The sequence below is a fragment of the Bicyclus anynana genome, chromosome 6, assembly GCF_947172395.1.
Source record: "Bicyclus anynana chromosome 6, ilBicAnyn1.1, whole genome shotgun sequence".
NCBI classification, from domain to species: Eukaryota; Metazoa; Arthropoda; class Insecta; order Lepidoptera; family Nymphalidae; genus Bicyclus; species Bicyclus anynana.
This window is the reverse complement of record NC_069088.1, coordinates 6283940-6295630: the sequence shown is the minus strand read 5'-3', so window position 1 is coordinate 6295630 and position 11691 is coordinate 6283940. Positions and strand designations below refer to the sequence as shown.

Sequence of the window (11691 nt, the reverse complement as noted above, 5' to 3'; positions counted from 1 at the left end):
ATAAATCTGAGTTTCTTTTTGGTGCTTGAATATGCATTTACGCGTCGTGTGGCATATGACGCACACCATGACCATCGAAAAATATATCGACCAATAACGGCAGAAAAAATAGCCCTCTCTTTCGTCACAACGAAAGGTCGGACGCTGCATAGTCTACGGTGTATGTGAGACTACGATGGTTGGCTGATTAGCCATCCATGATAGCCCATCATCCATCTGCATCTTATTTGGAATGTCAAAGGATCCTAAAATTAAACGGTGACATTCCGATATCTATCTATTAACTTTTTCTTATTCGAAACTTTACAAAGCAATATATAACTCTTTATATATGCTTAACCAAGTTTCTAATTTAGAACAGGTATATGTACTAAAAAGGTGTTATTACCTAGCATTAGTTGACCTGAATTATAGAGTGGTCTTTAATATCTTATCTAATACTTTCATAGCATTGAATAGATAATTTATTAAAGTAACCGTTACTTTGCGGAAGTCGCGAATAACAAAATTACACTATTTTCCATACAAAAAAATCCGAAAAATCAATGCGAGAAAGCAACTCTCAAAATGCACTCAACGCACTCTTCTCAGGAAATCTCCACTCAACGATATCATTTGAGTTATATCTTAACATCTTTGCAGCCCCTTTGGCGTAAAGAAAACTCACTCTAACAGTACAAATATTTATTCTAGTTACAGTTACATTATTCATTCGCAAAGAATTCAAAGATTTGTATGTCATTACCTCGAACAATATGCGTATGTAAATGCTTTACTCTCGGTCGAATTGAAAGAAACGGTGACACAGTGCGCTAATGACATGAAACCATTTCACCAAAAGGTGTTAAAAGTGATAATTGGTCGTGACATGCGGACTTTTCAAGAAAGCGTCTCTATCCGTTAGTTGTCCTCCGATCGTCTTCTAAAAGCCTTGGTTTTGGATTTAAAAATTTAAAATGTTTAGAATCGAATTTATTATTTTAACGTTAATTGTAAGTAATCTAGTTTTCTATTTGATACAAAATATGGTTTAGTGTTTAAGTGTTGCAATAAAGATTTCTATAGCAAATTGTATTCTTTGCAGATTAATACAGTGATTAAAATCAGCTCAGTGTTTGCTATATTTACCAGCAGGAACGTTGATTGTGGTACCTATGGTTTTATTTGCGATGGTGTTTCGAGACTGAGGTTGTGCGAAGGCGACAAAATCCTGGGTCCCGCTTTCATTTGCCCGGAAAACACTATGTGCAATGAAGAGTCTACAGACGTTTGTGAAAACGCCATAAACTATATCGATCCATCCATAACCAGGGATCTTCGATGCTACCGCAGTGAAAGGATAGCAGACACAAGCGTGCCGGAATGCAAAGGTTACATCCTGTGTATTCCAAACAAGAACCGTTTTCAAGGCATCAAGTTCAAATGTTCTGGGAACACGATTTTTAATGGATACACCCGAACGTGCACGTCTCCCGAAAAGTACAAATGCCCTTTAGGCAATTCGACGAAGACAAAAGTGCACTACTTCGGTCAAGCTGATAGAAGAGTGGATAGCAACCGTGGCGAAGCTTTCCATAATCCTAGTTCGAATGTTCAAGGTCATAGACCTATTGATTGTGGTAGCTACAGATTCACAGTCACGCAAGACGGTAGCCCTACCCGAGCCACATACTTTTGCCCTTCGCGACCCGTCAGAGGAGAGTCCACCGTACGATGTACGGTGTTTTCAAACCATTTTTGTATAACACTGGAAAGAGATGACCAAGATCAGTTTATCCAGAACACAGGTGCTGCGTTTCGGAGACCTCGCCAAATGTTATAGCAATATAATCCAGAAAATTTACTTCTTTCAAAGCTTTGTCGATATATTCCAAGCGACCTTGCAATATTGTAGAATTAAAATAAGGAGGAAATTAGAAATTCTATCTAGTATTTTAAAAATAAGACTGAAATATAAAGGAAATAAAATTTATTTAAATGCATTTTAATTAACAATTAAATAATAACAAGTTTTAAGCCTATTATTTTAACCTAAATGATAAGTAAAAATACAGTGCACGTACTGCTTTGTTATTTTAAATTAAATGTTTACTCTGTCGACATGTATGTTTACCAGATATTTGGAAAATTATTAGTATGAATAAAAGACAATCAAACTAAACAGTTTTACATAATAAAATAATGTAAAAATTAATGCCAATTGTTAGTAAAATAAATAATTAAAAGTAAGTATATACATATCGTAGTAAATTTAATCTTCACATTCATAACTTTCCTCATTCACACATTTTTTCTTTTTATGATTAAAAACTTCTCCGGAATCACACTTTTTAATCTTTCGACGAAACTCCGCTTTTCTACTTCTTTTACATTGGTAATATTTTCTGCAATCATCCTTAAACACAAATTTTCCTTCTTTATTACATTCAAAATCGTTTTTTTGTTCTTTTGAGTCTATTGATTTACTCTCCGCTGTACTTCTTGCACTATCTATCTTTGAGCCGTCTTCATTGGATTTAAACCCATTTAGTGAATCTAAAATGCATTGTAATTTTGATTTATTAAGACTATAACCTTTCTGACACTTTAGTTTAAATCTTATGTATCGATCTGCTTTCTTTACACATATATAGTAGAACTGATCTGAAAAAACGTCTATGTACCTTCCTTCTGATGTACACTGAAATTGATTATTTCTGATACAATGTGACAAATTTTTTGTGCACTGTTTTGAAATTTCACTAAAAACTGTATTGTTAGGACATATTCCATGAATTGGTTCGTATTGACTTCCTATGCATATATAAAAGTATTGACAATCATTATCATCTGAATATTTACCGCGATTACGATTATTGCAACTGAACTTATTTTTATTATTTAAGTCGACATTTGACATTTTACTGCTGTCTTGTCCTTTTTTAGTTTCATTTTTAAGCACAGGAGTGGTTAAATTTTCTTTGATCTCAACGTTTGCACTTGATATATTTACGTTGTTCCCTGTTTTATTTATTAATGTGTCAACACTATTATTTTGAGCCTTTCTTGTATTATTTACTTGAGTTTTGCTTAATGTGTTGTATGTGTTTATAGTCGTGATGTTTAACGCATCTCCAAATGTATCATGTATGTTTGCAATTTCCAAAGTTACGTTTTGGATGAGAAATGGTTTCTTTGTTACAGAACTTAAAATCATTAATAGTTTAGTTGCATTTTTTATTTGCTGGTTTGATATACTTTTATCTTGTATATTTAAATTGCTAAACTCCTGTTCTACCTTGCTTATATTTTTACCCTGTTTTTTTATATCTAATAGTGAGATGAAACTTGAAACATTTACGTTGTTTTCAGGAATGATGATACCTGTGTCATATGTTAGGGTATTGTTTTTATTATTTGTGTTTAACTTATTTACCTCTAAAGTGGTGTTAGTTAATGTAAAATTTTCATTGTTATATATCAAAGTATAGCCTTCGCTCGATTTAGCGGCCACTGAATGCAAATTATTTTTGTTACTTGCATTTTCAGTAATATTGTCACTGTAAATATTAGCGTTTAGATAATTTTGTAATTCTGTAGTACTTATGTTATTATCAGCTTTATCCAATGGCATTACGTTTTCCCTAAAATCTTTTAAACTTGTATCATTTAGAATATGAGATTGATTTGTTGTAATTAATACAATATTAATTGGTGGTACATCAATTGGTGTCATGCCTTTCAATACATTGTAAGACTCAGAAGTTTCAATAGCCATAGTTGAACTGTCAATACCATTTTCATCTATCGCTTTCAATTCATACAGTGCTTTGTTGGTATTATTGGCTTCAGTAGCAGTAATTAAATTGTCAATTGTATTTACATCTATCGCTTTCATTTCCTTGAGTGTATTGACGTGTTGTAAGTTAACATTAAAATTAATGTCTGTATTCGGATCCCAGAGTCTGCTGTTAGTATTATCTACTTCAGTGGCAGCATTTAAGGTTTCATCATTGTTAATATTATCGACTTTACTAGCAGTAGATAAATAGTCGATACAATTTACATATGTTACATTTGTATTCCTAAGTGTAGTATTATCGACTTGAATGGCATTCGTTAAGTTCTCAGTTGCATATGTTTCTGCCAGATTTATATCATTAAGGGTGTTGTTAGTATTATTGGCTTTTGTGGCAGTAGAAATATTGTCAATAGATTTAAAATTAAAATTTGCGCCTGTTGCTTTCATTTGTTCGTTTTCAAACGTTTTGTTAGTGTTGTTGGCTTCCATAAGATTAGTCAAACTGGGAGCAACTTTGCCATCAATTGCGATCGCATGCTTTAGTGCATTGTTAGTATTATCAACTTTAGAGGCAGTAGCTAAGCTGGCAATTACATTTATGTCTGTCGCTTTCGTATCATTAAGTGCGTTGTTAATATTACCGACTATAGTGGCAGTAAGCATATGATCAATATAATTTACATTTGTTACTTTCGAATTCTCGACTACAAAATTAGTAGTAGAATTTTCTTCTATCGCTTTCGTATCCTTTGTAATTTTGTTAGTATTAATGACTTCATTGGCTTTGACATCTATATCATTTGTAGCCTCGAGTACAATGTCAATATAATCTGCTTCAGTGGCAGCTAAGTTATCGGTAGTTATGATATTTGTTGTTTTAGTATCCTTGAGTGTATTGCTGATATTTAGTGCTTCAGTGGCTGTAGTTAATCTGTCAGTAGCATTTACATCTATCACTTTCATATCCTTGAGCGTATTGTTAATACTACCAGCATTCGTAGCGGTAGGTAAGTTGTCAGTAGAATTTGCGTCTGTTACTTTAATATTGTAAAGTGTGTTGTTAATATTATTGGCTTTAATGGTATCAGTAAAATTACTAATAACTTTGACATTAATAGCGATCGTGTTATTATGTGCAATGTTAGTGTTATTGACTTCAGTGGCAGTAGATAACTTACCCGTTGTATTCACGTCCGTCGCATTCATATCATTGAGTGATTTGTTAATACCATTATCTTTATTGACAATGGAGGTATCAATAAACCTTACGCCCGTTACAGACGAATTCTTAAGTTCATTATTAGTATTACCAGCTTCTGTAGCAAGAGTTAAGTTATCAGTAGCGTTTACATCTATGGTATCCTTGGGTCCACTGTTAATATTATTGTCTTTAATAGCAGTAATCAGGTTGTCAGTAGATTTTACTTCTTTCACTTTGGTATCCTCGAGCGTTTTGTTAGCATTGTTGATATCATTGGCAATAGTTATATAGTCAATACCTTTAACATCTATTGCATTTGAATCCTTGAGTGCGTTGTCAATATTGTCTACTTCTGTGGTAGTACCATTGATACTGCTATCAATAACATTCACATTTATCGTTTTCGTATCATTCACTGTATAGGTAATATTAGGCGCTTTAGTGGATGTAGTTAGTTTTTCTGTAGCATTTACATATAATACATTCGTATCTTTGAGTATATTGTTAGTACTATCAGCTTTCGTAGTAGTAAATAAATAATCAGTACTATTTACGTCTGTGGCTTTCGTGTCCTTGATTGCTTTATTAGTATTATTAGTTTCAAAGGCATTAATTAAATTGTCAATTGTACTGACGTTTATCGCTATATTACCCTTGATTTTATTATTAATATTGTCCGCTTTAGTGGCAGCAGTTAAGTTATCAGTAGCATTCACATTAATCATTTTCGTATCTTTCAGTGTATTGTTAATATTAGCTGCTTCAGTGGTAGTATTTAGTTTGTCAGTTGCATTTATTTCTATCACATTCATATCCCTGAGTGTATTGTTAGTAATCGTGGCTTCCTTGGTATTAGGCAAGTCTGTGAGTTTCGAATCCGAATCCTTGAGTGCTTTCGTGAAAACATCTATATCAATGACATCTTCGTTTGCAAGGTTAGAATTATTAGTTTTAGTTATACTTAATTTATTAGTACCATTTAATTGAAATTCATTTATATCCATAGATAAACTTTTAGTATTATCAGTTTTAATAGTAGTAGGTAGGTTGTCAGTATCTTTGATTTTTATAGTTTTCGTACCATTGAGTTTATTATCAATATTAGTTAGTTTAGTGGCTGTAGTTAGTTTATCAGAAGCATTTACATCTATCACATTCATATCCTTAAGTATAATGTTAGTACTATTGGCTCTCGTAGTAGTTGGTAAGTAGTAGGAAAAATTTACATTTATCGTTGTCGTATTCTGGGGCGTATCGTTCGTATTATCGGCTTCAGTGGTAGCAGATAAGTTGTTCATTGATTGCTTCTGTGTAATGATTTCAATAATAGGAATATTATCTTTTATTGCGGAAAAGTATGGTGTAGTTGTTAGAAACTCCACATTAGATTCAATATTTCTGCTATGTGTAAGTGCTTCATCGTTCGCTTGAGTCTTCCGTAAATTGCTGACTTTTGCATCTTGTTGTGCAGCTGTTATCACCAAACCTAATATATGTGGTGAAGATGTCGTTGTACTGGTTTCAGTTAAAGTGCTTGTACTTATAACTGGAGAGTGTAAATCATATTGTTTTGTTTCTTTTTCCGTTGTATTAATAGCATGTACGCTTGATGAGAGTGTCTTATTTATGTCATTTTTGTGCATCAAAAAATCTTCTAATCTATTTTGAGACGAATCCTCGGAAACATTCGCAATAGTTGATATTGTTGTTGAAGACTTTACATCCTGGTGACTTACTGTGCTCTGCTGACTATTAGTGGACTCAGTATCAAAACTTAAATTGTAATTAATGGTATCTGGTGTTGAATTTACTATGTAATTTTCATTTGCCTTATATGCCACAGTAGAAGATGATGCAGCTAAAATAATATCAGTACTTAAATGGGCATTTTCTGTATTGTATAAATCAATCCATGTTTCATTTTTACTTGTTGCATTGCTTTTAATTTCTGTGATATTTGTGGATGTTTCTATTATACTTTCGGTACCTGAGTAAGTGGTCTCTCCTGTGGATAATCTACTTATACTAAAATTATTATCTGTTGCGATAGGGGTATGCAATGTTGATGAAATTGATTCTTTATATGCTATATTTTCCATAGGCGTCGTTTTAACAGGTTCATTTAAACCCATCGATAATTCAATATCTTTGCTAGAGTTTTTTGTATTAGTTTCTGAAGTACGCAAACTATATGTGTTAAAATAATCAATCCCCTTGAGTAATGTAGTTGATGACAAATCCGCACCCTCTACAGTATTCGAAGGTGTTGTTTGAATAGTATTAAATAATTCAATCGGTATTACACTTTCAGTAGCAGGGTAATTTCCTGCGGTTACTGCTGCAGAGAAAATATTGGTGTTTAAATTACTATCATTAGTTTTAACATCATCTGCAGTTGTTATTGTTCTAAGTGTCAAATTATCATTCAATATTAAATCATTAGATATAAGATTGTTTCCAGCTTCGATCAGGTCACTTCTTGTTGTATTTTGTAATCTATGCGCACTATCAGTAACAGTTTCGATTAAATCTTTTACAGGTGTATAATTTAATATGTCTGCCGTTTCAGAAGCTGCTTCAGAGACTATTTCAGCTGTACGTATAGTGCTACTTTCCGTAAGCTCTATTTTTCTGTCATTACTATTTACAGGATGGAATGTAGTAACACCAAATACTTCCCAATCATTTGATACCATTTCATTGGTAGCTTCATTCGGTGCATCACTATGTATTGACACTGCTGTAGAAGTGACCGGAATCTGATATTCACATTCAAAATAATTATTGTCTGTACACACTGTGCTAGGTGGACAGGGTATGAGGAAGTCGTCAACAGTTTTCGAAACACCACCGAAGTCAACACATATTTTAAAATGCGTTGTATTAACACAGTGAAAAGCTTTCCCTTTGCAGTCTATGTTCGTCGTGGTTATCGCGGTTCCAATGACAAGATTTATTGTCTGTAAAAAAACAATCACTAAATTCCAGAAAATAATTTAAATAAATTCAAATAACAACACAATAGTAACTTAAATTCACTAATCGAATTATGCAAATTCTCAAAAATTACATACCAAAACAAGTATAAGAAAACAACTATCTTTTTGTTTATTAAAGGCCATGACCACATTTCAACCTAGTATAATGGCTGTAGTCAACGAAGCACACTTGTTATTCAACTGATAATTATTGTGAAGTGATGAGATTTTCTTCTTCACAGATAGTTTGTACAGTCCCATATGAAATTTGTTAACATAAGGACAATTCATACGCACTGTAAAACAAACAATGTTACCAAACGTTTTATTTAACTCGGACAAAACGAAAAATCTTTTACAATCAACGTTAAAATAGTCTTGTTTGATGATCGCAAAAGTGAATAATCACTGCAACTTGATGAAGTGGCTCCTTCCAACTGTATGATTCAAAACAAAAAGTATAATTCGAGATACAGAATTACCTGCAAGTCTTTCTTAAGTCAAGAAAATGATCTTCTTTAACAGATCTCGCAGAATAAGCATTAAGGACGCATCCCACTATTCGCTGCTTTGCACCCAAATCCTGAGACATAGTCCCATGTGCCCACAATTATTTTTAATTAAAAGTCAGACAGAAACGCAACAATACTACAATACACTGATAATCATAGCAGTACTACTTTCCTGATGAAACTCTGTCACAAAAAGCTTTACCTGCTAATACAAATTATTATTTTTAACCCTAGACGCAAAAACGACGGGGTCTTATAAGTCTTATAATTTTGATTTCGTTTTTTTTTTCTTTGAAAGGTGAATTAGTCGGGAGTATTCTTAGATATATTTGATGAAAATCGGTCGAAGATGGTTGCCTCTACGAAATGGCGAATTACATACTTTTTCGCAACTTCCTCAATATGGGTATCAAATGAAAGAATCACTAGTAGAATATTATACACTATGACAAACTTGAAATCAAAGATGACGGCGACCACAAAAATTCGTGGAGTGTCGGGGATTTGGAAATTTTCAATTTACATTTATTCTTAAAATTAACGGATATCCCCAGTTTCATTTGATTCATGGCCAGCCTACGCATAGGTATACCTGAAGATTATTATCAAGACAGTAAACAAATAACTGTGACACCTCATTTCCCGTCGTGTTGACTGGTTCTCTGTACATGCCTCCTACAATGTAGTGTCTCAATTATTTGACTAATTATAAGATAATAGCATCATTTAATATTAAATCGATACATATTTGTATTTGAATGCATACTTTTCCCTATTTTAAGGTCACTGTCTATTTTAGATTACTGTTTTCCTCATTATCTAATTTATTTATTAGCAATGGAAGCAAATAAAAAAACGTTTTCGAAAACACAAACCAACTGCAGAGCTCGAGTCTCCTCTCAGAGTGAGAGGTATTTAGGCCAATAGTCCACCACGCTGGCCCAATGCGGATTGGCAAACTTCACACACGCAGAGAATTAATAAAATTCTTTGGTATTCAGAAGGTTTGCTCACGATGTTTTCCTTCACCGTTTGAGACACGTGATATTTTAATTTCTTAAAATGCACACTACTGAAAAGTTGGAGGTGCATGCCCCGGATCGGATTCGAACCCACATTCTCCGGAATCGGAGGCATAGGTCATATCTACTGGGCTTTCACGGTTATGAACATAATGAACAATGTAAATCAATAAATCAATTTACGTGTAAAACACTCGTCAACTCAAGCTTTTTCGCAATTACTGTAGGTACAAATCTCAGAGATAGAGTTAAAAAGATCCTTGTCGTTTTCCACATTGTCGAAGGAAAATTTCAGAGTATTTTAGACTAGACTGTTTTACACCAATTTGTGTCCTAAATAAATTAATCAGACTCATTAAATCGTTAAAACAAAAGAAACTAGTGGATTTACGTGGAAAATTTCAGAGTATTTGAGACATTTCTTGCTAGACTATTTACACCAATTTGTGGTCTAAATAAATTAATCAAACTCTGCATTAAATCGAGAAGAGAAGAAACTAGTGGATTTACGTGGAAAATTCTTGTACTTTTCCACTTTCAAACATCCTCTGAGATAATAGCAATTAAATCGAAAAATAAATTGCAAATCTAAATAATACTTTATCAAATATTGACATCACATGGTTTTACCCCACTTAGCTCATATGAATACGCTAAGTACATATTTTGTAATCTGATCAAAACATGTTACAAGGCGTACGTAACTCATAATCATTGTATTTGTTCTTAACTTTGACTCATCCACACAATCTTATTATGCACCAACGATTTCATACTATTAGATATGTAACCTACCTAAAAAATCACGACAAAAAGTGATCCGAATTTAGCTACTTAAATACTCCATTGAGTGCACACATGTTCAATTTTGTGTTTACCTACTTACATATTTATAATATATATTATATAATTAATATACATATAGTTTGTGCACTTTCTTAACACATAGATAACTCGACACTGTATACAATATTTAGGTAGGTATTATTTGTTTAAATATCTTTCGTTGTTTTCACTGTGCGACAAATTGAAATTACTTAAGACAGTGTATTTGCCACCTTTATGCGTATCAGTGTTGACGCGCTAGTGACATGTCTAATAGTAGAAAATCTTTGTTTGTCAGTCAGTACTTATAGTAGTGAGATACAGTACTATTTATACAATTTTTTCCTAACAAGGTATTTATTTTTTATTTATTAATTACTCTTCTACTCTTTATATGGCCGCATGCGGTGACAAACTTGAAATGGTATTTCATTCTTTACCCTTGAGAAAGTAGGTAGTATTTGTCCCCGCCTGCAGCACCACAAAGAAATTAGTCAGAACTTTATGTAGATATTGTGACACTTGTTTTTCTCTTTTCAGTTCATTACGTTTTTTTGTTTTTATAATATTTTTTTTTTCCAAGTTTTTAGTTTCTTTAAGACAGACCTTTTATTTTAAATATAACTCGAGTAAATTCTAGTGTTATCGCCGTTTAGTGTTGGAAATAGTAGTCTGTGATGGATATGAAGTCGCTCGATCTCGTGTTGGCTTCAGTGTGCTCGTGGCGTTCGAGGCGTCCACATCTCTTGTTGTGTAATTCTTTATAAGTTACTTAGGATATGCGGGGAGAGTGACTTGAGTGGAAAAGGGGAGTGTTAGTCGACTATCAAAGGATCCTTTAACCCTACACACATCGTTCACAAGTACGTGACTCCACTCAAGATCATTCTCTGCCATTCTAGGGTCTTATTTTGGTAACAGTTTGATTTGTTAATTAAGTTGTCCTGACAAGTGTTGTGAATCATAACCTTTATTCGACATTGGTTTTCTTATATTTGTAATCACCTTTTCAGTCCTATAATACTAGTTAGTAAATTTTGCTTCGATGGTTCCAATACAATTGGTATGGTTTTTGGTAATTTGCGTTAAAACAGTAATATATATATATTTATATGGCCTTTTTACGACCTTTCATTTGATTGATAGGTAAGTTATTTTACCTTATCCTAACAATATTGTTAGAATAAGGTAAAAAACTTACCTACCCCCACCTTTTTTTCATTTATGGCGCCATTTTGAAAATTTATATAACCTATGTCGCTATCACAGTTCTGACAAACTTAATGACACCTCATATGTCAAAATCCGTCCAACCGTTTGGGCTGTATGGCGTGCCAAAGAAATGGACATACATACATACACACATACATAC

The 11691-nt window shown here is 33.1% G+C and overlaps 2 protein-coding genes across 2 annotated transcripts; one reads left to right on the top strand and one right to left on the bottom strand.

Moving 5' to 3' along the window:
• The first annotated feature begins 59 nt into the window (after positions 1–59).
• Positions 60–1980, top strand: LOC112045980 (uncharacterized). Its single transcript, XM_024082404.2, has 2 exons — positions 60–992; positions 1085–1980. Exons 1-2 carry the CDS (start codon positions 957–959, stop codon positions 1820–1822), a joined length of 774 nt encoding a protein of 257 aa, XP_023938172.2. The 5' UTR covers positions 60–956; the 3' UTR covers positions 1823–1980.
• A 199-nt stretch (positions 1981–2179) lies between these two features.
• On the bottom strand, positions 2180–9142 carry LOC112045978 (homeobox-like protein HDP1). Its single transcript, XM_052882177.1, has 2 exons — positions 9065–9142; positions 2180–7942 (listed from the first exon to the last, which is right to left on the bottom strand). Exons 1-2 carry the CDS (start codon positions 9140–9142, stop codon positions 2252–2254), a joined length of 5769 nt encoding a protein of 1922 aa, XP_052738137.1. The 3' UTR covers positions 2180–2251.
• Positions 9143–11691: the final 2549 nt, after the last annotated feature.

Coding starts and splice junctions, on each gene's coding strand:
- LOC112045980 (XM_024082404.2), top strand. CDS start 957: ATGTTTAGAATCGAATTTATTATTTTAACGTTAATT. Junction 993..1,084: donor TTATTATTTTAACGTTAATT/GTAAGTAATCTA, acceptor TATTCTTTGCAG/ATTAATACAGTGATTAAAAT.
- LOC112045978 (XM_052882177.1), bottom strand. CDS start 9,142: ATGTACAGAGAACCAGTCAACACGACGGGAAATGAGGTGTCACAGTTA. Junction 7,943..9,064: donor GTCTTGATAATAATCTTCAG/GTATACCTATGC, acceptor GTTTTTTTACAG/ACAATAAATCTTGTCATTGG.